The following is a 27953-nucleotide window of genomic DNA, read 5'->3' as shown; positions in this document are numbered from 1 at the left end:
TTCCAGTGGTCATGTATGGATTTGAGAGTTGAACCATAAAGAAAGCTGAGCACTGAAGAATTGATGCTTTTGAACTGTGGTGTTGGAGAAGACTCCTGAGAGTCCCTCGGACAGCAAGGAGATCCAACCAGTCCATCCTAAAGGAGATCAGTCTTGGGTGTTCATTGGAAGGACTGATGTTGAAGCTGAAACTCCAATACTTTGGCCACCTGATGTGAACAGCTGGCTCATTTGAAAAGACCCTGATGCTGGGAAAAATTGAGGGTAGGAGAAGAAGGGGACGACAGAGGATGAGATGGCTGGATGGCATCACTGATGCGATGGACATGAGTTTGAGTAAACTCCAGAAATTGGTGATGGACAGGAGTATTGGCGTGCTGCAACCCATAGGGTTGCAGAATCAGACACAACTCAGCAACTGAACTGAACAAGACCCATGGCCTGTCACAGGTTGCTATGGAGATTTTTTTCTCACCCAATGTGTCTTCCTGGAAGGGAACTGGTCAACAGGACTTAAGACTTGTTAGAATGGGTCTCTTTGGCCTCCTGGAGTCACCCCAACCAGATAAAGCAACTCACCTTTTACCCTGGAGTGTTAGTCACTCAGTTGTGTCCATCTCCATGACCCCACGTACTATGGCCCACCAGACTCCTCTCCATGGCATTCTTCAGGCAAGAATACCAGAGGGGTTGCCATTTCCTCCTCCAGGGGACGTTTTTCTTCTGTCATTAATAATGACTAGTGTTTTACTTATTGACTCTGTACCTGGATAAATCGTAAAGGCAGGGCTGAGAACTCCCAGCTGACCTCTTGTATCATCCCAGAAAAATATACTTTGGTTTAAAAAAAAAGAAAACCCAACTTCCCCTCTGAATCCGATTTTCTCTTCTTTTGAGGGACTATTTCTATCATTGCAGTTGTCTTGAGTCCACTGGGAAACACTGAGAAATGGAAATGATAGGATTCCCACAGCTCGGTGGGCTCACAGGGTGGGCCTAGAAGCCATGAGTGTGAGGGAGGCTGGACGCCATCGAATGCAGTCACCTGTCTAATCTGACCCGTTCATTTCTTCATGAGCTCAACCAGCATCTTGAGTATTTAAAGTCAGGTCTGTGTGGTGACTTTCAACTGTTATGTCTTCCCGGTTAATGTCCCGTGGCTCTTATCAGAAGCCTGGCACTGGGGGAACCCCGGTCTTGGCAACAGGAGCGCAGTGCTTGCCTGGCCTGGGCAATGTCCAAGGTATGAAAGGAAGGGTCAGATCTAACGTCACCGGGAGCTCAACAGTGACAACAGCAGCCTTTACAAAGGAGCACTTACCTGCAAAATAGTCCCCACGGTCTGGCCACATTAGAGAGACAGTGACTTGGTTCATCATCAGTATTTATTGGGCGCCTATTTTGTGCAAAGCACTGTGTTAGGTGCTGGGGAAAATACAAAGATAAATCCACAAGACTGCCCTCAAAGAGCTTACAGTCTAGGGTAGGAGCAGTCTCTGGAGATCTGCTAGGTGTGACTACCCTCCCCGACACCTGCCCCAGAAAAAGACAGAGAAAAGGAAAAAAGAAAAAAACTCAAGTTTACTAGACTTGGTTTCATCCATTTTTAGTTCAGCAGCTTCACATTTAAAAAAAGCATCTGAAAGTCCTTTAAATGCATACCTTTTACTCATAAACAAAATTCATTTTCATTAGAAAAACGTTGAGTATTTATTGCAATTAAGAAAAGCCTCAAATGTTTCTTCAGTATCGACATGTTTTTCTTATGAATTTAAAGTAAACAGTTTCCCAAATTGCATCAAAACATGCAACAACTTTTTGAAACAGATTTTTTTAAACCACTGGCAGTCACATAAAAGGTACATAGGCTGTCTGCTAAAAGCAAGGGAGGCTTCTGAAATGGACAGATGTTGACTATCAAAATTCACAGCTTACGGTTTCCCCCCCATAAACTCATGTCAATTCAAAGTATTATAAAATACAGCCCCATTAACCTGTACCCCAAAGATCCAAAGCTTTAAGGTTTAGATAGTTCTTATAGCCTTAAAGCCTCTCTTAGTGCTATCACTAGGCTGGCCAGACTCACCAGAGCTGTTAAGATAATTACAAAAACAGAAACTCAAACTAACCCCTTTTCCTATTACACCATAAAGGATTTCTGGTCTCTTGTTATCTTCCTTTAGGCACAAAGAAACCAAATGTAATCAAATGTTGGGCATGAAAAACAAGATATATGTGCTGGTCCAGCTTAAACTGCAGGAGGAAAGGAGGATGGGAGCACATTAGAGGAGAGTCTTGCAATAATCTTTCCCAGGATGATCCCGGGACTCAAATGTTTCTAATTCAAAGTGTGAAGCCTCCAGTCTTGTGGAAATGCAAGACTTTTGAAAACACTGATGCTCAGGTAGACAATGTTATCAACTGAACACAGGTCCAACTTTTTCATGCAGTTACAGTGGACTTACAAAGCTGTGCAAACCCAAAAATGAGTTCCTGAGGAAGGTTTTGTATTCCTGTGTTGGATCATCCTTGTCCTGAGCAGTTTCTCTTTCGAATGAAAGCAAAAACTCTATTGTGCTAGTAGGCCTTTCTACTCCCCTTCCTCACCTAACTCCAAAAAGGGGGTGAGCCTGGACTGAACAGTAGCTGGAGTAAATTTCCACATTCATGTGCAGCAAACACAGATCCAGGTGTCCAGAGGCATCCGAACCTCACAGCTGGCCCTAGGTCTGCCTTGGGCTGCAGGCCCATTGAGAGCACCCTCCTCAAGGAGCACACACCCTTTTAAGCTTTGATGCCGACAGATGTTAAGTTTGTGTCTAGTTATTTGTACAAAAACTATACAAAAAGTTAAATCTTCTGGGTGTAAAATCTAACAGAAATAAAGTCAGATCAGTATGAATTATATGTTAATTATCTTTCAGTCATCTTATTACATCTGCCCTCTCATTACTAAGGTGCTTTTCTGTTCAATCGGCCAAAGAGATACAATGAATTTTACAGATGTGTATGGTATAAAAGAATCACTATTTAAGTTAACTAGTCCAACTCTGTCATTTTACAGATAAAGAAACGGAGACCCTGAAAAGTTTAACAAAAAAGCTGCGAGCCAAACCCAGTCTAGTATTCATGACACTGTACCTCTGGCCTCCACAGAACACATGCCCTTACAAGCCAAGCTGTTCCAGGCAATGTAAGTAAATGGAAATGTGTTTCTCATGACAAACGTCAGCCACTGGTGTAAACGATGCTTAGAAAACATTAGCCCTTTTTGGTTACTGCTGACACTGTTCCTGCAGTGTTTGGTCTAGCTTTTAGGGATGATTGATCTGCAGTTGCTTCCTTTGAGGATGTTTATTTGTCCACTATAGAAAAAAACATGGTTAAATATGATCATATAATCAATCTCTAAATTATTTTTACATACGTTTGGATTCTTTTACTTTTAACATGAGAAGAATTAATCTATGCAGAGAATGAGTGACATATTACCTCTATATAAATTGTTGGCAACTTGAAAACCAGTCACTTTCATTTAGAAAAGGAACTCTTCTAACTAATAGAAAGGGCATCCAGGGTAACAAAAGCTGTATTAAAAATTACAGAAGTGAATTTTAACTAGTCTGTCATCTGAGGTATAGGCGAAAGGACATGCTCAGAGAGAGAGATCTGAGTTCAAGGGTCAATGCCCTTCCTTGCTGGCTATGTAATAACCTGGAAGCAATTCAATAAACTTCTGGGTCATTTTCTTTATCTGCAAAGAGCTAACATTTGTACTACCTACCTCATTAGATTATTGAGAATCACATACAGTCAAATATATGTGAGCGCTTGTAAATAGAAAAGCACACCAACAATATTGATTATTATTACCCCAATAATTCTTAAAATGTGGACCTAGAAAAAAATTTAAATAATTACCACTCTGTGGCACTAGGCATGCTCAGGAGAACAAACTCAAGAGAGTAAACCATGCAAACATTTTTAACTTTCTATGGCAATGTTAAAAAAAAAAAAAAAAAAAAACACAAAGACATAATACCAAGGAGCTTTTTTAGAGAAAGCACTGAAAGACACAGACTTAAGTGACTTTAAAATGATTTGAGAATGATTTACTGCATACAAAGAGGTATTTAGTCTTAAGTGGAGAAAGCTGCTAGTCACCTGTCAGAAAAACAAGCATTTGGGCATTCCTAAGACAAATGGAATAAAATTCCATCATGTTTGGCTGTTTTGTAAACCAGGCTTCTCATTAGTATTAATTTTTCCAGTATTGAAATATACCCTAAAAGAGATAAAAGAAAATATCTGCTTCTAAATCACATCCAATGTGAGCCTGCATGAATGCAAGGCTTAAACAGAGTTCTCCCAACTCCACAGGTACCTGAAAGTATTGACTATCCTTCATGATCACTCATATTCCATCCAGAATAATGGACATACAGCAAGACTTCAAATACAAGTACTTCACAGACTCTTCTGATGTGGCTGTCTTTCTCTTATAATACTCCACTCTGGTGGCCTTGGTTTGTTTTTATTTGGAAAATTAGGTAGTACATTAGTCTTTCCCTTCAAATATGCCTTCTGATGTTCATTCTTATACCAAAAAAAAAAAAGTTAACAACGCAAAACAAATGAAGATGCAAGGAAGAGAGAAACGAGATACAATTCATTAGGTATAAAAATATGTTGTTTCAAATTCAGAATAATTTAATAACTCTTCGTTATTTCATATGTATCTGGAAATGGGACAGATACGTGTCCTGATCCTGTCACGAGAGGTAGAATTCCAGCATTTGGTACAACATTCCAGGACAGGGTTAAAGTGACATTCCTATTTCCCCTGTAACGAGACATCATAAACAGACATCAGCAGAAACATTTGTAGTTCAATAAAAATGTTTTAATTCAAGCACTGTGGTATCAGATACTTTATGTTTTAACCAGCTCTAAGTGGAATTCTAATCTACAAACACATTTTCTCAAGTCTTTTGAAATCTCAGACAATGCTGGAAAACCCCACCATTCTCACTGTAGGCTTCCCGTAATGACCCACCTGAAGTTACTTAAGCATCACAGTCAGGCAAGCCATCAACCAAAACATGTAAATGTGTAAAACACAGGAAACATAAACACATTTGAGCTAGAAATCAGGGTGAAATGATTTGAAACTTAATTCTATCATTATCCACATGGGCAAACCTGAACTGATCAAAATCTCTCAATGCTGGAAAATTTTTATCCGCAAAAACAGGTTTGGTTAAAATAGCTCTTCCCTAAAATCCTTTCCAAAGCTGACCCACAGAGACTAGAGTCAAAGCGGACCCAAAAGATCAATCATTCTAATTCCTTCATTGTGCACAAAACGAAGCTGAGGTTCAGAGAGGTTAAGTGAACCAAAACCAGGAACCTCAGTATCAAACCCTGGACCAACAGGCTGCTTCCTCATTCAGGTTCCCTGGCAGCTCCTCTGACACCCCTAGAGGAGCCCTCTGGGGATAACGTTCCCACCCCGGGATCAGCAGCCCAGGACGCTGCACTCCTGAGGGCAGAAGCCCCAAGCCCTCCTAGTCTGACTATTCAGTTCCCAGAAGGCAAGAGAGCCGAGCACTTAAGACTCCGGCTTGCATGGCACTGTTTCTGCTCAATCTTTCAGTTCAGAGCTATGTAAATACTTTTCTTCTCTCTCAACTTTTCTTTTTAGCCTGTAACATTTTTCTTTAAAAACACATCACGTCTTTCTCTCCCCTTCACGTAGCAATGCATGTAAAAAATGACAAAGAGTTGCTCACTTGAGACCATTTCCGTCGTCAAAGAAAAAATACTTTGTTTTCATATCTTTTAACAGCAGCTTCGGATTATCACCTCTCAGAACAATCTTGTCCCAAAGGACAACCTGGTTCAGAGCCTGCATTAAAATAAAAATTAATTAGGTAATTCAATAGAAATTAGCATCTCCGTCACTGCAGATGTATTGGTAAATAAAGTCTTATTTATATGAACGAATCTCACTTTGAGGGAACTGTTAAAATCTTAAAGCAGACAAGCAGATAGACACAAGAGGCCAACTTCTCCTGGACAAAAGACATTTCCCTAAGGAAAATCACCTCTTTTGCTAAGACAACCCTATTATTTAGAGCCCTTAAAGCTCAATGCAAGGTTTCAGACTTCTGTGCTCTTCAGAGCGAGACCCTAGGAGAAACAGAAATTTCACTATGGTAAAATCCTAGGGGTCAGACAATCCTTTCAAGTCACTGCTTTGACAGATCACAAACAAGTTTGGGAAATTAAGAACATGAAATGGAGAAAAAACACATCTGTAAAAAAGACCGAAGCTACAAAAGAGAAGTTTTCTTAGTAGAGTCACCATCTCCATGGGCTTACCAAATTACTCAGGTCAGATATTTCAAATATATAAAATTTATATTCTTTCCTAAAGAATGAGGCTTTAAATAGCTACAAACATACTTCCACACAGGTACTTACGTTATTTTTTGTTGAATATTCAGCTGATAAATACAGAAACAACTGCTTAACATTCCAATCAAATATATTTTCTAGATGTACATAAATTAAGGAGTATATAAATCACAAAGCAGCATACAACCCTAAAAAGATTTTAGTTATTCTTAAATTGATAATTCATAGCAACATTGATACTAAAATTAAAATAAAAAAGAGGTGGCCCAGAATCATACTGGTGCGCTAATACAAACATATAAAAGATAATACAGTGTAAAATCCAGCTCATTCCAAAGTCAAAAAATATCAGTGAGATTAAGAGCATCCTTCCCTGCTCCTCTAAGCATTACTACCTGAGATACTTCAATTAATAAAAGAAATTAACCAAGAAATAAAAATTCAGTTTTCTGTAAAATCAACCCACTCAGTCTAAAAGAAAGAGGACCTAGTATCTTAAACATACATGACACCACTGGAGTTCTGAGTATAACCAATGATCACAAGGCAACTTCATGTTATGCAAAACAGAATAGGCTCAAGTAACTAAACCAAGTAAACTGTACAAGTTGAACTGAACGGAACCAAGTACAGTAAACAGGACATGTTGTTTATGGACACATGCCAGTAGAGATCAAAATGTCTCAACCCATGATGTGCTTTATAAAGGGAGAGTATGAATACCAATTTGATTTACAAGAGTGAAAACACTCACCAGGACTAATTACAACACTAGTGGCACTGAGACCTGGGTTGGGAAGATCTCCTGGAGGAGGGATGGCAGCCCACTTGCCTGGAGAACCCCATGGACAGAGAGGCCTGCTGGGCTACAGTCCGTGGGGTCACAAGAGTAGCACACAACTGAGCGACTACGCGCAGTGGCACTAAGAAACGAGCTGAGTTAACGTCTGGATTTTATTCAGCACCATACATTAAGTGAGTCATTTCATTATATCCATTTACATGCTAAGAGGAACAGGTTCATGACATTTCTCTCTTGCATATGTGTCCACTAAGAATCACTATTTTACAATTGATGTCTTGGATATCTCTTTATATGGACAGGTACAATTTCAACTTTCAGCAGCCATGTTAAGAGAATCTAAACTACAAATGATGAGGCTGGGAATAAATAAATAAAATAGTTGAAATATCAGGCAGTTTCACTGTAATTGCCCAATACACAAAATTCCTACTTTTACACTAGATCCAAACTCCCTCACTAGCTTAGATTAAAAAAAAAAAAAAAAAGATATGAAGACTTAATAGCAGAAGTCTGCCACAGGACTTTTCTGATGGTGTATTCTATTTCCTTCAAAAAAAAAAAAGTGCCTAAAGAATTAATTACTAGTCTACTTCTAAACCCCACAATTTTTTTTTTTAATGAAATTAAAAGTAATTCCAGGGTAGTAAAGGGGCATGTCAGGTAAACTTCCCAGGTACACAATCCGGGAAGAGAGCTGCTTTACACGAATTCAGACAGTTCAATCTCCATATTCAGTTTTAATCCTGGGGTCCTAAAAAGGCAAGTGACTTCCTAGAAGTGACTGGGAAGAATATTGCCAAAATAGTAATCTAAGCCCCTAAAAGAAGATTAAACTGGCCAAAAAGGAGTCAAAAGGTGGAAATTCAAAATAAAAAGAAAATACTGAAATCACCTCCACTTTAAGTAATTGTTTTCATTAAGATTTCTCTTACTATGTAAGTACTTATAAAAGAACTATAAGGCAGAATGCTAGCATTTTTACTAATAATCATCTGATAATGACCTTCTGAACCACAGCACATGCAATTCACTTTTTTTTAACATATGCTTCTCTCTGCTATCACAAAATACTGACATATTCTTTGGCACTGTACATGAAACACTGCATCTAGGTAGGCTGAGTACTGTTAACATTCTTCCTCCTTTAAGCTAAATGATCTAACTTTATTTTCTTTCTGAAATCCATACTCAAACTCTTGTAGCTTTAGATTTAACTCATGAATCTATAAACAAGTTTTCTCAAGGTATGAATGAGGGGACATTAGCACGATTATACTGATGAAAACACAAGCACAGAAATTTCCAAGGTTTGATTGATAACAGTGGGTAAACATTTACTGCCCCCCAAGTCACTGAACAATATGTATATCATTATACAAGCAACGAAGTATATTTTTTCAAAAGGATATCAGCAGTTATATCAAATGTAATGAATCCCAAATCACTTCTTTCTCTAGGTCCAGTGAAGTCTTCTACATTTTTTCTAGAAGCAAAAAATAGTTAAGTTTCACCATCCTTCAAACTTAACAGCATACAAAATTCACAAAGTTCCTTACATAAGTGAAAGACGGTCTAGCTGTACCCCACAAACAAGTAAAAATCAGAGAAATTTGTGTATCAACAAACATTCTAATTCACTATTAAAGCAGGTCTTCAGCTATTTCCATTTAACTTAAAAGAATCCCTAACAAAACCCAGAGGGAGATAAAAAGTGCTCAAAGAATGTGAAAGATTTTATGTCAAGTGATCTGGAAGAAGAAATTACAGACGACTATAAGGAAACCAAGACAAAATGAATAATTGCTATTTATTGAGCGATTACTATGTGTCTGTCAGGTCCACTATGTATTTTTGACAATCATCTCAATGCTCACAACATGCCTATGGGTTGGGTGTTACTTCCACTTCAGAAAAAAGCAAATGAACACCAAGGAAGGTAAGAAGCTAGCTCCAGATACACAGGAGCTAACAGTTCAGGATTTACCATGAGCCAGGCTTTTCTAAACTCTTCCAGAGCAGAACAGACTCGGGAGTTTCAGCCAGGGTCTATCTTCATGTAAAAAAAACCCATTTACTAAAAAACGTCAACATAGGCAGGAAAAAAAAAATAGTGGGGGGATAGCTATCAGATGACCAGCTGGTCCGGGTTTCGGACTTAAGAAATAAAACGAAGGGTGAAGACGAGAAAGCACTTGTTGAAAGATGGCATAGAGAAGGATAGGAGAACCAGGGAGGAGAAAAGAAAAAAAAAAAAAAAAAAGCTACGAATCGAAGTAGTAGTCCCGGTAATGGACATTCGCGGAAGGACCATGTCGTTTTAAACTCTACTTGGGGGCATATTTGCAGAGTGTATTCAAGCGGCTTGGCCCTTCAAAAATGTTTAAATTCAAAGCACGCCGTCGCTCAGCGCCGGGGTGTGGCGTCCTCCTCAGGCACCCTCACCCCTCCGGCCCAGTCGGCAGGCACCTTCGGCGGCGGCAGGAACAAGCCGACCCCGGGGAGTGAGGGTTCGGGGGTCGAGCGGCGCGGACCCCGCGCCGGTTGGGGGTGCGGGGAGGGCGCGCCGCGCTGTCGTGGGGCTCCCTCATTGGCCGCGCGCGGGCGCGGAAGTGAGGAACCGGAAGGGAGGGCGGACGCCGACCGGAGCAACGCTCCACAGAAAAACTGAAGAGCGAGCCCGCGAAGGCGCGGCGAAGACGCGGCGCAGGGGGGCGCCGGGGGTCGACCCGCCCGCCCGGGGGCGCCGGCTGCTCGTGAGGGGGCCCCGCAGCCCGGCCGACGCCGCGACGCCCTGCCCGCCCATCCCCGCCCCCCGGCGTCGGCCGCACTCACAGCATGATCCGCGAGACGTGCAGCCGCACCGGGACGCTCCTGTCTTTGAAGGCGGTGGTGATGAAGCAGCCGAACGTGAGCGCCGCCATCACGCTCAGCGAAAAGGCGAACAGCGAGTTCGCCCGCGACAGCACCGTGTTCATCTCGGCCGACGCCCCGAGAACGCACCGCGGCACAGGCACAGCCGGGACCCCGTTCCGGCAGCGGACCGGCTCCCGACGATCCGCGCCGCCTGTGCCGCGCGTTCCGGGGACGCGCGCCACCGCGGCCCCGCCTCCTTTCCGGTCCCGGACGCGATCGAGCGCGCGCGTCCCCGCTGCCCGGACACACCCACCAGCGGGCGGGGCGCGCGCAGAGCCCGAGAGCCTGAGCCGCGCGCGGGGCCTCCCCCTGCCCTTCCGCCAATCAGCGACGAGGAGGGGCGGAGTTTCGCCGAGGAAGGTCCGCCTGCTTGGTGTTACGTCCCCTGGCCCGGCCCGGGTCTGCTTGCCCAGCGTCCTTTCTCCGCCTCTTCGTCAGCTTGTGTGGAACTGTGGCTTCCTGGGTGCTTACGTTCCGTTACTTTGCATTTAAAATCAGCGGCGGGGCAAGATCGTTTGGTGCGTGTCCTGACGGGTCGCGTTTGAAAGCAGCACTTTACAGCGCTCAGTTGTCCCCTTTGTCAAGCCTGATCAAAGTTAGAACATCAGCTTTTGGGGAGGGCGTGGGGCACAAAATGTATCGGATAACTGAAAGGATGACTTCACTGGGCTCTCAGGATCAAAGAAGGTGATCGCTGTGGAATTGCTATGCCACACAAAGGATAGTTTAAATTTTTATAAAGTATATAAATTTATAGTGTAAATTTAGCAAGCCATCAGTACATATTGGCCCTGAGAGACCGTAGGGTTCAGACTGTCAATCCCTGAGCTTAAACTGCCGACACCTTTGTTGTGTTAGCAGCTAGGGTGGGTTTTTGTTTTGGGTTTTTGTTGTGTGTGCGTGTGTAATTTAAAAAATAGGATTCAATGAGCAGTAATCCGCTGAAGTTAACTCCTTAAAAAGTTTTGAGTCCATAAACTAACAGTGCGAACACCTGAGATGCCTGCAGACCAGAAAATGATACTCTGACCCTATTGCTGTTTTACCTGATCTGTTGTTGAGCCCTTGTTTCTTTGTACTACTCAGTAATCACTCAATTTCCATACAGCCATACAGTTAAAATTCTTACTAAATGCCTAGTATGCCAGGTACAGCAGGCTCTAAGAGAACAGGACTAATAAGACAAAGCCCCTGCTAAATTGAAGTAGGGCCAAGTAATGAAAACCAAACAAGCTATAAACTAAAGAGAGATCTTTATCTAAGTTTAAGTGCTGAATTTTTATCTTCCAGGCAGCACAGTAATTAAATGAAGCAATGAATTGTTGAACATCTACTGTGTTGCACGATACAGAGATGTCTGTGTGTATAATATGGATATCAAAGAAGTATCCATTAATTCCTTCTTTATTGAGAAGTTTTTTAGTGTGTGTGTCTTTAGAAGATGTGCTTTAAAGAAGATGTGTTCGTTAACTGCTTTATTCCTGCCTAAGCCAAGAATGTTTGGTAACAGAAGAGAATCTGTTTTTTGTTTTTTTTTTTAAGTTGAACAGTAGCAGGGAAATTCGCTGATACTATTGAAAGGAGACAAAGAGAGACTCCTACCAGAAACTGTATTAGATAACCAAAAATCTGCTTTGAAGAAGAAGGATACTACAACAACCAATGCCAGTCAGCCTAATTCTGAAAATTCCTATGCAGAGAGATGAACTCTCAAAGTAAAGCAAACAGAAAACCCTAAGGCCAATATTCTGAGCTCGCCTCCTGAGAATGGTGCCCATGCATGTCCTCACTGCCTCTGATTCATCTAGGAGTAAATTATTTGAAGACCCATTTATAATTGGAATTATAAAAGAAGCATTTCATTAGACTATCAATCCAGTGTGTAGATCTGAGGCACTATAAATAAATCTCTCAAGCAGCAGCCCTCTCCAGTGAGCTCAAGTAATCAATTATAGCTCCACTGAGAGAGATGCTTTTTAATGTCTGACTTTGCCAAAAAGCAGGCTAACAGCTGATCCATTCCTAAAGACATTAGTGTCAGTTTTCAAACAATCTTTATTCATAAGAAACGTTCTAAGTCAGGCATCCAGAATTCTTTGGTTCTTAATTTTTTTTTTTGATTACTTCAGTGGTCCTGCTGTTAAGTCACTTCAGTCATGTCCAACTCTTTGCAACGCTATGAACTGTAATCCACCAGGCTCCTCTGTCCATTGGATTCTCCAGGCAAGAATACTGGAGTGGGTTGCCATGCCCTTCTCCAGGCAGTCTTCACATACCATGGGGTCAAACTCATGTCTCTTACATCTCTTGCATTGGCCATTATTTAGTAAAAAATAAATTCAGAAACTGAGAACATTGAGGATAGAATCAATAGAGTTTAAACTCCAGTGAAGATTTTGGAATGTTAATTATGGTGGACATCTGTCATTCATGTTTACCTAAATTTTTTTCAGTGCTTTCTCCACATGGTAATATCAGTAGTTCCGCACTGTGTGCATTCTTCCTTCCCAGTGCAGAATCCAAAAAATAACTGCTTTTCCCAGCACTTGGCTGCCAGGTACAGACGTCTGACTCAGATTTCACCAATCGGATAAACCCTAATGAACTTACGATTTGATTGACAATATAAGGAAACAGGAGACTGACATCCAAGTTTTCAGGCCTGGGTGTTTAAGTTTGAGGGTGAGTGAACCAGCCTGGAGAGTCACAGCAGAGGTAGTGTAGCTGAGTGGTCATTGGTGGTAGAAGCAGGACAGGTCTAAGGTCAGATAAGCCAGCCAGTCCCATGCATATGACACATCCCAAGAAAGATCCCTTCTATCTCTGCTGGGTTTTCTTTGTTTTTTAAAATCTGTGCTGTTTAATTTCTGCTTTCTTTTACTCCAGTCATCACCCAAATGCTTACCTTGTTTAATACTGTTTTCTAGTGGTTTGTTATGATTTCAAATCTACTTGTTTATGATAAAAGGAAGCTGTTTTTAAGAGTGAAGTGGTTTTCAAGAACAAAGTTTTTCTTTAATAATTTTTAGTGGAGTATAGTTGCTTTACAGTGTCGTGTTAGTTTCTGCCATATGGCAATCTGCTTTATAGACCCACTCATTTTTTAGATTCTTTTCCCAATGAAGTTAGTGTTTTGATGTAAAAGTGAACTTGTGTGTCAGGATGTCATCAGCCACGTCCCTGCTGAGCACTAAGTTGCCCAGCAGCTGAGGGGTCCCTGGGGGCTGATCACTAAGAATGTGTGGGAGGCAGCTGGGGCAAGGGGACACTTAGGTTACAAACACTGGAGAGCATTGCATCCAGGCAAAGGCTGGCCGTTGCTGATCTAGACAGCTCTCCAAAGATCTCTGGGCATTAGCTCCTGCTGTGAAGGCAACTGTTACCAGCAGCGACCCCAAGAGGGACTGTCTTCTTGCCTATCAACTCCACTGCAATCATTCCAAGCCATAGGTTCTACCAACAGGGGACTTTTCATTCTTGTGCTGGCAGCTGGCCATTAGCTCTAGTTGGTCAAGCCTTTTCCCTGAAAACCAGCTCATAGAAATGTCCAGGTCCCCTTGTCTGGAGTGATGGTATAATTAATCTACTATTGGCTTGAGTCTGTTATTTCTTTATTGGTTTATTAAGAGACATTATCCTGTATGCTGTTGGTTTATGAAATTTTTATAATCCCCACAGGGAACCTGTGTTAAATAAATTCTTGGCAAAGACACTCTTGGTCTCTGAGCAAGCATAATTTGCCACGAAACAAAACAAATCCCTATTCAACAATGACATTATGTGGCGTTAGACTTATCATTAAAATCTATTTTCTGGAATATTAAGCCATGATTGACCTCTGAGCCTAAAACTGGTACATCACAATGAACCATGTTTTCTTACATTTTTGTCATTCAGTTTACAGTGTTTATGCTTAGCTTAGTTACAAAGTGCCAGATGGCAACTCATTGCCAGTAATTTATTAGGAAATAAAAACACCATGTAATATATAGTGCTAGAATATGGAAATGCTGATCATCCGTGGCCATGTTTTAAAATTTACACCAATTACATATTTCTCTGGCTACAATTTTCTGAAATGAAGCCCACGTATTGTCTCACAAGATGTTTAGCCCTGGAGTCTTTTCTCAGCACTTTCTTTTCTGCGGTTGTGTAACGCTTCACAAATCAACATGGAATTCTGGTGCTCTGAATTTTCTGCCCCTGCACATCCAGGATTGTGCTGTGCCATCTCAAAGATGTTATTCTTTGATGCCTTCTTTGTTTCACTACCCAATTAGTCACCAAGTTTCTGTCGACTCCATCCCTAAATGTGTCGCATTTTATCCACTTTTCTCAGTTTTCACTTCGTTACCCTAGTTCCAGGCGTCACCTCAGCTGGCCCGTGTAGCAACACCGTCACCGGTCCTCCGATTCTGTCCCTGTCCTCTGTGATTCTGTATACACCAGTTAAAATCCTCCTCCCTTGGTTTTAAGAAAGCTTTTCAATCACCTTCCATTTAATTTAGAATAAAGTCCCATGGACTTGCGATGTGGCAGTTGGCTTCTTTGAGAAGGTATCTCGAGGCAGAGCCTTGCATGCACACAGGCGTGTGGGGAGCATCACGGGTGGTCCCCAAGGGGACCAACAGTGAGGGCAGTCGGCAGGCGTCACTGTCAGCAGCTGGGAGAAGACATTCTAGACAAGAGTCTGCAGGTACTTGACAGTGTCCAGTATCCGACACTCAAGAGTAGGGTCATGTTCCCTCCTTCAGCACCATCTCATGCCTGGCTTCAGGCACACTGGCCCTCTATCAGGTCTGGGGAAATCAAAATCCTCGACTACCACCTATTTTGCTATAAGGAAGGCTCATTCCAGCTCATCACACTAGCATCACTGAGGCTCCACTCTCTACAAGTGTTTGCCAGGTTATAGAGAAATAGGTTTGGGCTTCCCTGGTGGCTCAGACAATAAACAATCTGCCTGCAATGCAGGAGACCTGGGTTCAACCCCTGGGTCGGGAAGATCCCCTAGAGAAGAGAATGGCTACCCACTCCAGTATTCTTGCCTGGAGAATTCCATGGACAGAGGAGCCTGGCAGGCTACAGTCCATGGGATTGCAGAGTCAGACACACCTGAGCACAGCTCAGCAATCTGCATTTAGGTGCAAGCTGGGCTGAGGAACAATATCCTTGAATTCATCTGACTTATCCATGGGATCGAATATAAAAACACTCATAGATTCAACAGATAAGCTTCAAAGGGACAGAAGACTGGAAGCAAGCTGCTGATCAAACGCACGTGACCCAGACTGGGATTCTAGAGTTCCCAGGGAAACAAAGCATCTGGATTCATAATTGCCTCCCAAGGTCCCTCGAGGAACAGGCATTAAAAAATCTCCAAAAGTAGCTTTCAGTTCAGCAGTCTGTTGAGGCTGATTTTCCAGTTGGAACAGGTGTGGAGAACTTGATGGAAACTGTCTCCGGGACACAAGTTTCTTAAAACCAAGCAGTTCCACCAGAAAAGCCAGTGGCAGCAGCCTCTAGGGCACAAGAAGGGTCTGCTCAGAAGACACCCAGGGGCCAGCAGCCAAGTGGGGCTCCTGCACAGAGACCCGAGTGCCCACATGCGAGGCTCCAGGGGAAATGCAAAGTACTACCTGTGGCCGGCATAGCACCCCAAACAAGGTCCGATGACTGGAGCCTTCTCCGTCGCAGGCTCAAAATCTCTGCAAAAAGATTTCAGTGTCATAAATGTCACTGTGAGAGAGGAGAGTGTGTCTGGGTGGGCGTTTCCTCCCAAGACCTAGTAATTTACACAGTACCCGACTTCAGCTCTTGCTGAGAAATCGCTTCTAAGCGCCCAGTATGTAGATGTTCTACAGTTCTCGTCCTTTTGTAGGCAATCTGGTCAATAAATCCAGATTTTTCTTTTTTTCCCTCAGCTAGTACACTCAGATACCATTGAGTTTCTACCATGGTTTTGGCAATATTAATACTGCGTTTCAGGAATCTAGTTTTTCCTGGGATAACTGCCAGCAGCAAGGACTGGTTTTGTTTTTTGCGTTTGTTGGGTAGAGAGCTAGGGCTGTGGACAATCCTTTCCGACCTAGTATCTGTTTGAACTGTTTGATAAGCGAGGAACTCTGGAGGCCTGGCCTTGAGCTGGTAGGGCTCCTGCTGCGCTGACTGTCATTCAGGTGAGAATCCTGGCTGGAGAAGGTGCAGGAACACCACCTCTACCCTGTTCCTGAGTGAGAACTCCTCTGAGCTGAATAAGAAATTGTAGAATCATGTCTGGATCTGGATCTTAATTTAGCTTGAGTTTTTTTGTTTTTTGTTTTTGTTTTTAACTTTGAACTGGTAACCCACATGAGCAAGTGATTTTAACTGTAGATTCCAACTCTGTTACACATTAACATGCTAAGGGACTTAGGCCCTTTTTAAAATTTGTGAAATTCAACAATAGTGAAAAATACATAAAACAAATACATAAAGTGGTAACCCAAGTTCAAGACACAGGATGTTGTCCCCTGCCACACACACATTCTTTGTCACACCTCCTGCAGCTCAAAAATAACCGCTAACCTGGTAAACACGGCCTTGCTGTTCTTCATTTCATTTTACCACCTAAGTTGCTGCTGCTGCTAAGTCGCTTCAGTCGTGTCCGACTCTGTGCAATCCCAAGGACAGCAGCCCACCAGGCTCCCCCGTCCCAGGGGTTCTCCAGGCAAGAACACTGGAGTGGGTTGCCATTTCCTTCTCCAGTGCATGAAAGTGAAAAGTAAAAGTGAAGTCACTCAGTCGTGTCTGACTCTTCCCGACCCCCTGGACTGCAGCCCATCAGGCTTCTCTGCCCATAGGATTTTCCAGGCAAGAGTACTGGAGTGGGTTGCCATTGCCTTCTCTGTACCACCTAAGTATGTGTCCCTAAAAACAGTGGTTCAGACCTGCCTTTGTATGATGTTTGTGTTAAGCGGCATCAGTCAGGTCTGACTCCTTGTGACCTCATGGACTGTAGCCTGCCAGGCTCCTCTGTCCATGGGATTCTCCAGGCAAGAACACTGGAATAGGTTGCCATGCCTTCCTCTGAGGGGATTTAATAGCACATACATATAATTATTTAGTATATATTAAACTATTAGGATTATCTTGCATATTGTGAGATTATTCTGGTGTGTGCATGCTCAGTCGTTCAGTCATGTCTGACTCCACGGACTGCAGCCCACCAGGCCCCTCTGTCCAAGGCAACAATACTGGAGTGGGTTGCCATGCCCTCCTCCAGGGGCTCTTCCTGACCCGGGGATGGACCCCCGTCTCCTATGTCTCCTGCATTGATGGGGGTTCTTCACCACTAGCACCACCTGGGAAGCCTTTGTGTGAATTTCATATAAAGGAAAGCGTCCGTACTTTGGGGGAGGTAGGGAGTCGTTTCTCAGCACCGTGTCTGTGAGAGCCGGGGGTGTGCACAGCTGCTGTTTGTTTTCCTCACGAACAGAAAGCCGGGGCCTGGTTCACTGCCTGTTTGGCCAAGCTGAAACCAGATGGTGTCCTTGCGCCGCGGCAGCTGTTCAGCCTCAGTGCCCGCGATGCAGAGCTGAGAGTGGACGCAGTCTCCCCGCTTGGTCGGTGGAATCCCCTTCCATTCTCACACTTCCAGCCAGCACGCCCCTCGGTGAGCCTCGTTAGCTTTTTACTGATTCTGGGGCTGTCGCCAATGGCCTAGCTGTTCGGTCTCCACTTGGAAAACTGCAAGCTCACACACTGAAGACCCTCCTCTTGGAGGCCACACACGATGATAGCAAACCGCGGTACCACCTGAACCATCTGGGTCCCTTGTTGGATGCCCAGGGAAAGGGCTCATCCCGGTGAGACCAGACCAAGCTGCTGTCTGCGCCAGCCGATTGGCATCATTGCTGCCTGCATCCATCATGGCACGGAACATAGTAACACATCCGCCACCACAGACTGGCAAAGGGAAGGAGCCTAGCTTCGGGGCAGAGGCCAGCGCTGCAGCGGACGTTAGCCCCGTGTTCTGTCTCCTGAGAGGGGCGCTGCATGGCCTTGGGCATGCCCCCACCCCCGCTCCTGGTGGAGGGACTACATCGGCTTCCGTCTCCATAAGCTTAGTAAAAAAAACGCGACACGCCTTAGATTTCTGGAAACTTCACTGTGCCCAATACTAATGGGCTTCTTTCTGTCATTTCGTTTGTGCTGGTTCTGATTCATATTGATACATCTTTTTGTGTGTTTCCTTATTTTTGAATGAATGCTACATATATCTTTAAAAAGATGTATAGAAGTAATTTAAGGCCTGTGATATTATCTTCCTCCAGAGAGCATGCTTTTCATTGTTTCTTTCTGACAGATGCCTATGGGTGCTAGCAATCTTGAATCACCTTAAGCCAATCTCCAGGATAGAAATTTTCTAGACCATGTAGATTGTAGTCATTGAAAGTAGCTGGTGTACCTCTGGTTCACTCCTCTTTTGCCTCTTCTGGACATCAGCTGTAAGTGTGAGCCCTGTACCATGGGCCTCAATCTTGGCAGACTATATACATCACATTTTATGTGTCCTTTCCCCCAGGGACTCTTAGGAGGACTGCTTAATCTCTCTGCCATCTCTTCTGGTCCCTGGGGCAAGCGTGGCCTGAAATCCCTCTCTGGATTTTCCTCTTGTCCTACATTCTCGGGCCAGTGACTTCTCACTTTCTTCATACTTCGTGGATATTACTAGGAATGTGGTTTCAATATTTCACCCAGAAATTTTTGTTGTCTCCGCTGGGAGAATTAACTAGCCTGCCATTACCAAAAGCCAACACTTATTTTGTCAATTTTTATTTTATTGCAGTGTCATTCACTTACAGTAAAATGCACAGATTTAAGTGTACACTTGATAAGATTATTTTAAAATATATACTCCATGTTGTTGTTGTTGTTCAGTCACTAAGTCGTGTCTGACTCTTTGGGACCCCATGAATTGTAACGCGCCAGGCTTCCCAGTCCTTCAGTATGTCTGGAGTTTGCTCAAACTCATGTCCATTGAGTCAGTGATGCCATCCAACCAGCTCATCCTCTGTCGCCCCCTTCTCCTTTTGCCCTCACATGTTACCATCACCCAGATAAAGACAGATAATATTCCTATCTTCCTGGAAAGATACCTCATTGCTCTCTCCAGTCAATCCTCAACCCTATCCCTGGAAATCAGCCTTTTAATTCATATCACCATATATTTATATTGTTATATGATATTTATAATGTTGAACTTCATATAAAAGAAATCATACAATATGTACTCTTTTGCTCAGCAGAAGTTCTTAAGAATCTTCTATGTTTTGCACATATCAGTAGCTTAATCCTTTTATTGTTCAACTGTATTATGTTTTATAAATATCCCAGTTTGTTTATCCACTTCCTATTGATGGACACTTGGATTTTTTCCTGTTTTGATTCCTATGAATATATCTATTTTGAACACTTTTTTTAGGATTCATTCATATCTTTTGCATTTTATTTCACATGGAAAATGATAGGGCATTTATATTGAAATTTAGGGCATCTGTATGTTATTGGATATTCTTACACCTCATTACACACCAAGCTACACCTTCCAACCTCATCTTCATCAGTTTGTTTCAGTTGCCATATTTTTGGTTTTTTTTTTAAATTAATTTATTCAACAGATTTTTATAAAGCACCACTTAGTATGTGCTAGACACTGTTCCAAATGACCCAGAGAGATGTTATGGGGAGGGAGATGGGAGGGGGGTACGTTTGGGAACGCATGTACACCCGTGGTGGATTCATGTCAATGTATGGCAAAACCAATACAGTATTGTAAAAGTAAAATAAAGTAAAAATAAAAATTGTTTAAAAATAAAATAAAATAAACAGTAACGTATATTATAGTCCTGACAACCAGTTGAAGTAGTTATTAATATTCACATAAAAATAATATATTAATGAATAAAAAGTCAACTAGAGCCTTAAGATTTCTACCAGAGAAGAGGATCATATTTCTTTAAAAAAGAAAACAAGGAAATCATGGTTTCAATAGGATCACTCTATTTCCCATACATAAAAAATATTTATGCTAAGATTTAACAACTGGAAAGCACTAGAAACAGGCAATTTTTATTATATCCTCTTGACATGTTTAGTATAACAATTTGAATCAATGCTGTAGTTAAGTCAAAAGGATTTAGCCTCATTAGCTCTGGAAATTTATAGACTAATCTGGTCATATTTGAAACTTATTATGATAGTTGACATTTGAATGACATGAAATTAAGTCTCGAAAACACATCACACACACAGTGTCAACTCATGCATGTAGTACTCGGGATGCTAAAGGAAGCTGAAAGAGAGACTTGAAAGAGGAAAGGTCAGGGTCCCAGGGAGTGGTCTTATCTCTGACACCTGTGTGGTGGAGGGAGCAGAGATCATACCCAGAAAGGTGCCTGAAAGAGGAAGCCCAGGGGCCTTTGTTTTCTTTGTTTTTTTTTGTTTGAAAGATGCTCTGAGGATCACCCCAGGTCTCGGATGTCCTAAAAGTCCTCCTCCATTAACCTACCAAATAGCGAGTTGAAGCTCACCAGTGATGCCCCCTGTCCTTTTCTTGGTCCTCATTCTCTTTGCTTTTCCTCAGTCATTTGACCCTGTTTTGAGCACTCGGTGTGGTTTTCAGTGTACTGCATCTTGACTGCCCTATTCTCTGCCCCCCTATCTGCCTCCTCTCTGCTGTTTCAGTGGGAGCTGCTCACCAGCCTTGAACAATCCAGAAGTATTAGCCCAGCCACCAAACAATCCCCTTTTCCTTGGCTCCCAGGTATCAAGCACACACGAGATTCCATCTCATGGAGTCATCAGAGCCTGGCTGGCTCACCCCCTGATTTAGACGCTAATTTAGGTACCTGATTAAATGCAGTCTTTGTCTGACCTCTCTGCTGTGTGTGCACTTCTGTGTGACTCTGTCTCACTCTCCATATGCACAAATCGTACTTGCTTGTTCCCACAGTAAGTGCTTAAAAATAGAAAATACGGGCAGTAACTTGAGCACCTATTTTAGAGTCATAACTGTGTTCAAATAGTGCTGTTGCTCAGATGGACTTTTTATAGGTCACCAAAGCCCCCAGAACTCCACTTTCTTCATCTTTTCAAATGTAAATGACTATAATAGATATTCCTCTGGGATAGAATAAGATCGTAAATGAGGTTTACATAAAACATGTGGCTGATAGTAAACTCTCAATAAAGGATTTCTCCCTGTGTTTTAACTCTCCTCCCATTCTAGTAACAGAATTGTTGAGCTCAGTTTCAGTTTGATTGATCAAAACCGACATGATTAGATGGGTTAGGATATGCTAGCTAATCACCTGCCTCACTCTACCACATCCTCTGAACATGGTAAGTGATAAAAGTATTTATCTCAATAAATCACGTAAATTAGTAATCAACATGTTGTTTTTTTAAGAAAACATGAGTGCCAGGAAAATACACAATATTTTTCATGTGTCCTTTAGATACTAATAAAGTATCAATAACATGGTGTTGCTTGGAAGGAGCTATAATGTAAAAAATACAGCATCTAGTTTATATTTGATGAGTTCCCATACTATGAGCTTTTCTATTTAGCCTTAATTTCTATTTAGTGATTAATAGAGACGGTAAAAGTTGCCAAAGGAGAGTTTATGCTAACAAAAGAAAGGTGGGAAATCAAGGAATTCATTAAAATGAAGCATGACATCTTGACATAAGTCCTAGATATTGGAGAGTTAGTATTTTCCTACTAGTAAAAACTGTAGGGAGTTAAACTGAGTGTTCCAATGATAGCAGCCTTATTGAAATAAAAGTGCTCCTCAGCCCCAAAGAATCCAGTCCCCTGATGAGCTGATGTGGAGATAATTATTTATAATAGCACTTACTGGTAGACAGGAAGGAGTGAAACCTGAGAAGACGCTGAGGCGTGACTCAGGTGGGTTTTATTTCCGATTCCACAGCACGGAAGTGGGTGCAGGTGACTCAGAGCGCTGTGATGGCCCAGCTGTCCCCGGGCATGCCTCCCCGTGCCAGGGGGAAGACTAGCGGGAGGGTCAGCCTCCACAGTCTCACAGTCAGTTACTCCACCATCAAGAGTCTGCAGTTCATTTTCATCGCTTCCCAAAGCACATGTGGAACGCGCCACAGGGGCCCATGGACAGCCACTTAGTCTAGTTCTCTGCCTCTGAAAACAAGACCAGGGGGCTTTCCCATAAAGAGGGCTGTGGCGGCTTTCTAATACATTGACCTAATTTACTTTTCTGGGAACCACTCAGTCCCTGGGGAAAGGAGAAGCCTGCTTTGTTGGCACATTTTTTTTACAGCTACACCTCCTTTGTCTTAGGGATGTTTTGTGTACGTCAGTGCAACCGGATAAGACATGCAGCATAAAAAAGCCTGCGACACTGCCCAGCACGACGCGTCATTGACACGCTTCTTTATTCCAAAATGAGCCACTTCTGTTCTCTTATGTCTTTGTTATTATTTGTGATTTTGGAACTTCTCAGAAGAATCGGGAAGCAATACAACAACGAACAGTCTTCAAGCCAGGTCATTTTTTTTCATGATATGTCATTTTGTATCTCGGCATATTATTTTTTACTTAAATGCCGAAATACTGCCACTCTACATTACTGTTCTTAATAATTTACTCTATTTTGCTTTTTAAAATATAGCTTGCTTAAGGATTCCCTTATAAATAGTGGCATTTTATTTCTAAACTAAATAAGATAGGGTTTAACTGATGTTGAAGTTGAAACTCCAATACTTTGGCCACTTAATGCGAAGAGCTGACTCATTTGAAAAGACCCTGATGCTGGGAAAGATAGGGGCAGGAGGAGAAGGGGACGACAGAGGATGAGATGGCTGGATGGCATCACAGACTCAATGGACATGGGTTTGGGTAGACTCTGGGAGTTGGTGATGGACAGGGAGGCCTGGTGTGCTGCTGTTCATGGGGTCGCCAAGAGTCGGACACGACTGAGTGACTGAATTGAACTGAACTAACAAAGATTGTGTGGAGAAGGCAATGGCACCCCATTCCAGTACTCTTGCCTGGAAAATCCCATGGACGGAGGAGCCTGGTAGGCTGCAGTTCATGGGGTCGCTAAGAGTCGGACACAACTGAGCGACTTCACTTTCACTTTTCACTTTCATGCACTGGAGAAGGAAATGGCAATCCACTCCAGTGTTCTTGCCTGGAGAATCCCAGGGATGGGGAGCCTGGTGGGCTGCGGTCTATGAGGTCGCACAGAGTCGGACACCACTGAAGCGACTTAGCAGCAGCAGCAGCAGCAACAAAGATTGTCAGCCTAAAAAAATATATTTTTGCTTGGTTTGCGAGAGTAAAGATGAAGCACTTCCGTTTGAAACTCTCTGGATACAGTGCCTCCTCCAGGAAGCCTTTGAACTGTATCCTGCCAGGACCAGACCCTTCCTCTTTATGCTGCCCTGTCCTCACTTGTATTTTATCTCATTTCTCTTTCCTCCTCTAGACTCTGAGTTCTTTGTGGCTGTGACATTCTCTGCCTCTCCAGCATCCAGCTAAATGCTCGACACATAGCAGGTGCTTGAAACGTGTTCAGTGGATGAATAAATAGCCTAAAGTTATGACCCTGTCGCTTTCCAGTCTATCCACTTATACATTTTTTTTTCCTGACAATAACGGAAGCCACATAATTGGCTAATTTGATGATCGGTGATTAAATCCACAAGTTATTAACTATTCGATAATTTAGCTCATAGTCTACAAATAGGACCATTTCTAAGGTTTAAGGTGATGGACTTCATTTTACCTTGATATCATGTGTTTTGCTTTACATTCACAGCAGGAACCCCTTACCCAAAGCCTTCAAAGCTCTCAGGACAATTATTCCTCCCCTAAAACTAAGCTGCCTGGCTAGCTCAGTTGATAAAGCAGGTGGGTTCGATCCCTGGGTCAGGAAGATCTCCCTGAGAAGGGAATGGCAACCCACTGGAATATTCTTGCCTGGAGAATCCCATGGACAGAGGAGCGTGGCGGGCTACAATCCATGGGGTTGCAAAAAGTCCGACATGACTGAGCGACTAAACAACAGACAACAAAAAGGAAACACTCTGTACATTAACGTCAATACCTGGATTTTGAAACTCAGAGCAGGGAGATGGAGGGTCATCTTATACCCAGCTCGGAAAGTCAGGCGTCTCAGAACTCGGCACGTGTTGCCGCCGCTCCCCCGGAATATTGTCAGACCAATAGGCGTGTGCGAGGCACTTTTATGGACAGTATAAATATTTTGAGCTGGAGGCATCGCCACCAGCTGATATTTTCTTTCCTCAGGACCAGCTGTTCAGGAGCATCCCGGACCGGAGCCAAGCACATTCAGGACTTGGATCTGACCGGCCCGGCGGCCCAGCCTGCGCAGCGATGTCGGTGGTGGAGGAAAACCGGCCGTTCGCCCAGCAGCTCTCCAATGTCTACTTCACCATCCTCTCCCTTTTCTGCTTCAAGCTCTTTGTGAAAATCAGCCTGGCCATCCTCAGCCACTTCTACATAGTGAAAGGCAACCGCAAGGAAGCGGCTCGGATAGCGGCCGAGTTTTACGGAGTAACCCAAGGACGAGGTATGTGTCCGGCCTGCGTTCTGGTTTCACGCCGACTTTATCTTTCATCCACAACCCAAGAAAACACCCCAGGTTTCCTCCTCTAGGGACCGACTCAAAGTGACTGTTTTGCCAGCTTCTCATCATGGAAAATATTTAAGTCACTTCCTGGCCTCAGAAAATAAAATAAAATAAAATAAAATTCCTTTTTTGGGTTTAATGAAATCGAGGTATGGTTGCAAAATAACCTAATGGGAACGTACTCTAAGGTAGATGTTTTCTTAATCATAAATATTTTTAAACTTTTAACGTTTCACTTGCCAAGCCATACTTTTACAGGGTTCAACTGCTGATTGCACTTCAGTTGTCCTTAATATACCCGAGTTTTTATGATTTTTTAAATCAAATCTTTAGGAATATGTAGAATGATTGTTACAGGAGAAGATTTGAAGGTTTTGTTTGTTTTTCACAGTTTTTATTTGACTGAGATTAGCTAATTCATTATAAAGTAAAGCACACTGTGGAAAACACTAAGATTTACGGCATGGGTTTTCCTGATGGAATTTTTGTCACTTTGCTCAATTTGTAAGAAATTGATTACAAAAGGACAGGAACATGAATGAACAAATGTTGTATGTATGCAGCCAAGTACATCCATCTATATTTCTTAGAAGAAATTGAAATTTGAAATTAAGTGAGAAACAATCATTTTAACCATAGACTTGAAAGGTTGTAAAGCAATTTACATTCTATTGGACTGCTATTTTGCACAACAAAAGCAATTCTTATGGTGGGCTTCAAGGTGGCATTTCAATTTCTTAAAGTCTTGATTATTTCTGGTTTGAAAATCATCAGGCAAGCATGCACTTTTAGAGCCCCAAATATCTCTAAAGTAACTTAAATTTTTGTAATCAAAATATACTACCACATAATTAGAGAATGTATTTTTTTTAAGAATGCTTAGAATAGAAAGCCTGTATCTGCTTTTCTTTATTTTTCAATTTGTGGAATAACTTATTTTAAAAATCTAGGTGACTCTGTAGGTATATGTAAAATTGAACAAAGGTAGAAAATATTTTTTGGTGTATGTGGTAGATAAGGAGTACATTTTCCCCCCAAGGAAGATCGTTCTTATGCAAAATGAGAAAGTTATGTGTTCGTTCAAAGTGAGGAAAATCTAAATGCCAGGATGAAACCCGGACAAGGAAGGTGGGCTCTAGAGGAAACAGGCAACATTTTATCTTTCACCCACCAGCTCAGAAAAGGGATAACTGTTTAAATGTGATATATACCGTGTTGGTAAAGGGAATATTCTGTTTTAAAAAACTAGCAAACATAAGAGATTAGATTTTAAAGTAAACCTCGTGTTTTTATATATAAGACTAGATAGATGATGCAGGCATAAGGTGATAAAGTTTATGGTCACGGGAAGCCCGTAACTCATTACTTGATCATCAAATCCCATCTACGTGTTATGAGAACTGCTGTACACAAGAACTGAAATATTGGCTAGAAATCTTACATTTTTCGTGAATTGACAAGGGTTTAGAGGAAGCTTTGAAATCTCCTTTTGAACTTATTTACAAATGAAAGAAACGCTTGTTCACTCTTTAGCCTGATCTCAGTCTGCTCACGCTGGGAACCCCCCACCCCGGGAAGCTGGGGAAGGGCTTCCATGTTCCCATCTGTTTTGATGAGTTTGTGTTAAGATATATTAGAACTCTAGGATTATATTCCAAAAAGGAGAGAAAGAAATTAACACTCACTAATAGAAAATACTTTTTCTGAGAATATAAATGGGGAACATCAAAATTTCAAATCTGTTATATGTTGCTTATAATTTTGTACCTGTTTACAAGATTCTCACTTCCTATAGCTTGCATTCACATATATGTTGACCAATACAATATATTATAATTTGTATTCAGTGTAAGAATAATCAGTCTCCAATTATATTTTAATGTTAGGACAGTGAGGAACCTTACAAACTCTTGGTCTACCTCTAAGAATTAATTCTTCCTTGCCTAGGAAGAAATTATACTCTGTTTTAATATAGGTTTTTCTTTTATTTACTATGATTAAACTATCTTTATTGTGTTTATGTTTTTATCATTAACCAATCAGGCTTAATTATCTTTGCTTAATCTAGCAATTTCCTCCTTCCTAGGAAAGATTATCACCTCTGTTCCACTCTGAGTTAGGTTTCTCGTTCCTACTTTCAAGACTTAGCCAGATTGTTCCCCAACATTTCTGATGGGGCGCTGCCAAATTCCATGAAATATGAGATGGTGTGTGTATTTTCATGTCTTCCATAATCACGGAAGACCCTGTTGACAACAGTCTGGATGTCCTCCCAGTGAGCAATAGTTCTTTGGTAGGAAATAAAAGAAACTCTGTCTTCCCAGATACTGTTGCAAATCAGCTCATTGTCTTAGACAGATAAGGGGTGATCTTTCTTAATGCACTCTCCAATCAGGCTGGAGACCTGGTAGGATCAGGTAAGAATACCAAAAAGCAACATGGCCACTAAAATTGCTTAAGACTGTTTCCTTCTTGATCCCTTTGCTTTTCCAATAAGCCATAGAAATCTGACTTTTCACCCTTTTACCAACTGCGCCATCATACTGGAGGCTTTTCTATGTAACTATTTCTCCATAAGGTTCTTGCTGTTAAATGTCCTGATGACAGTCTCCACATATCCGAGGTCTAATCTATTTTTAAAGCCAGTACTTTACTTTGAGGCTGATTCAGTGAAACTAACAGAAGTTGAAAGGTGTCTCCAGCTGTTACATCAGACAGTACAGAGAGCAAGTGAGATGCTGGGGAGAATGCCGATTTTATGAAATCCCTCTAAAGGTGTGGAAGAAGCATGTGCCACTGACACCTGGAGAAACAGCTAAGGGTCTACCTTTCAAGTTCTATCTTAGGCTCTTAGGAGAGTTCAGCATTTTAACCTACATGTAGACAAGGTCAATTCTAAATACCTGTTTACTGAGCACCCTGGTATCAAGGCATTGGAGAAATAGGATATAAAAAAGGCAAAATGTACTGTTCCCAACTGTAAGCAGGTTATTCTAATTAAGGAGATATCTGTGTCACTAAGTTGTGTCTGACTCTTTGAGACCCCATGGACTACAGCACGCCAGGCTCCCCTGTCCTTTGGTATTATGTATAATAATTACTTTCCCGATACACTAAATACCAAATGAGCCTAAGGC

General features: G+C 42.2%; 2 protein-coding genes across 4 annotated transcripts in view; one reads left to right on the top strand and one right to left on the bottom strand.

The window, feature by feature from the left end:
- Positions 1–1367: 1367 nt before the first annotated feature.
- SPCS3 (signal peptidase complex subunit 3) lies at positions 1368–10340 on the bottom strand. Its single transcript, XM_015104550.4, has 5 exons — positions 10058–10340; positions 8635–8708; positions 6487–6563; positions 5793–5908; positions 1368–4843 (listed from the first exon to the last, which is right to left on the bottom strand). The coding sequence occupies exons 1-5, from the start codon at positions 10198–10200 to the stop codon at positions 4711–4713; spliced, it is 543 nt and encodes a 180-aa protein (XP_014960036.2). The 5' UTR covers positions 10201–10340; the 3' UTR covers positions 1368–4710.
- Positions 10341–24448: 14108 nt separating this feature from the next.
- The window catches only part of ASB5 (ankyrin repeat and SOCS box containing 5), a 39749-nt gene continuing 36244 nt past the window's right edge, over positions 24449–27953 (top strand). For 2 of the 3 annotated variants that reach the window (XM_012105692.4, XM_012105694.5), the window contains exon 1: positions 24449–27953. This exon is cut by the window's right edge. Coding sequence is in view for 1 of the 3 variants with exons in the window: in XM_004021684.5 (XP_004021733.1) it covers positions 24561–24756 (196 nt within the window). In the remaining 2 variants the exon portion in view is untranslated. The other variant, XM_004021684.5, reaches the window with a different exon arrangement.

Source organism: Ovis aries, chromosome 26 (assembly GCF_016772045.2).
Source record: "Ovis aries strain OAR_USU_Benz2616 breed Rambouillet chromosome 26, ARS-UI_Ramb_v3.0, whole genome shotgun sequence".
Classification (NCBI taxonomy): Eukaryota; Metazoa; Chordata; class Mammalia; order Artiodactyla; family Bovidae; genus Ovis; species Ovis aries.
Note: the sequence above shows the minus strand (reverse complement) of the source record. Positions and strands in the feature narration are given on the sequence as shown.

Bases quoted from the DNA above. Each gene is read 5' to 3' on its own strand.
- SPCS3 (XM_015104550.4), bottom strand. From the start codon at position 10,200: ATGAACACGGTGCTGTCGCGGGCGAACTCGCTGTTCGCCTTTTCGCTG. The intron at 5,909-6,486 runs GTAAGTACCTGT...ATTTTAATGCAG, and splicing joins AATATTCAACAAAAAATAAC to GCTCTGAACCAGGTTGTCCT. The intron at 4,844-5,792 runs GTGAGCAACTCT...GTCTCGTTACAG, and splicing joins GACGACGGAAATGGTCTCAA to GGGAAATAGGAATGTCACTT.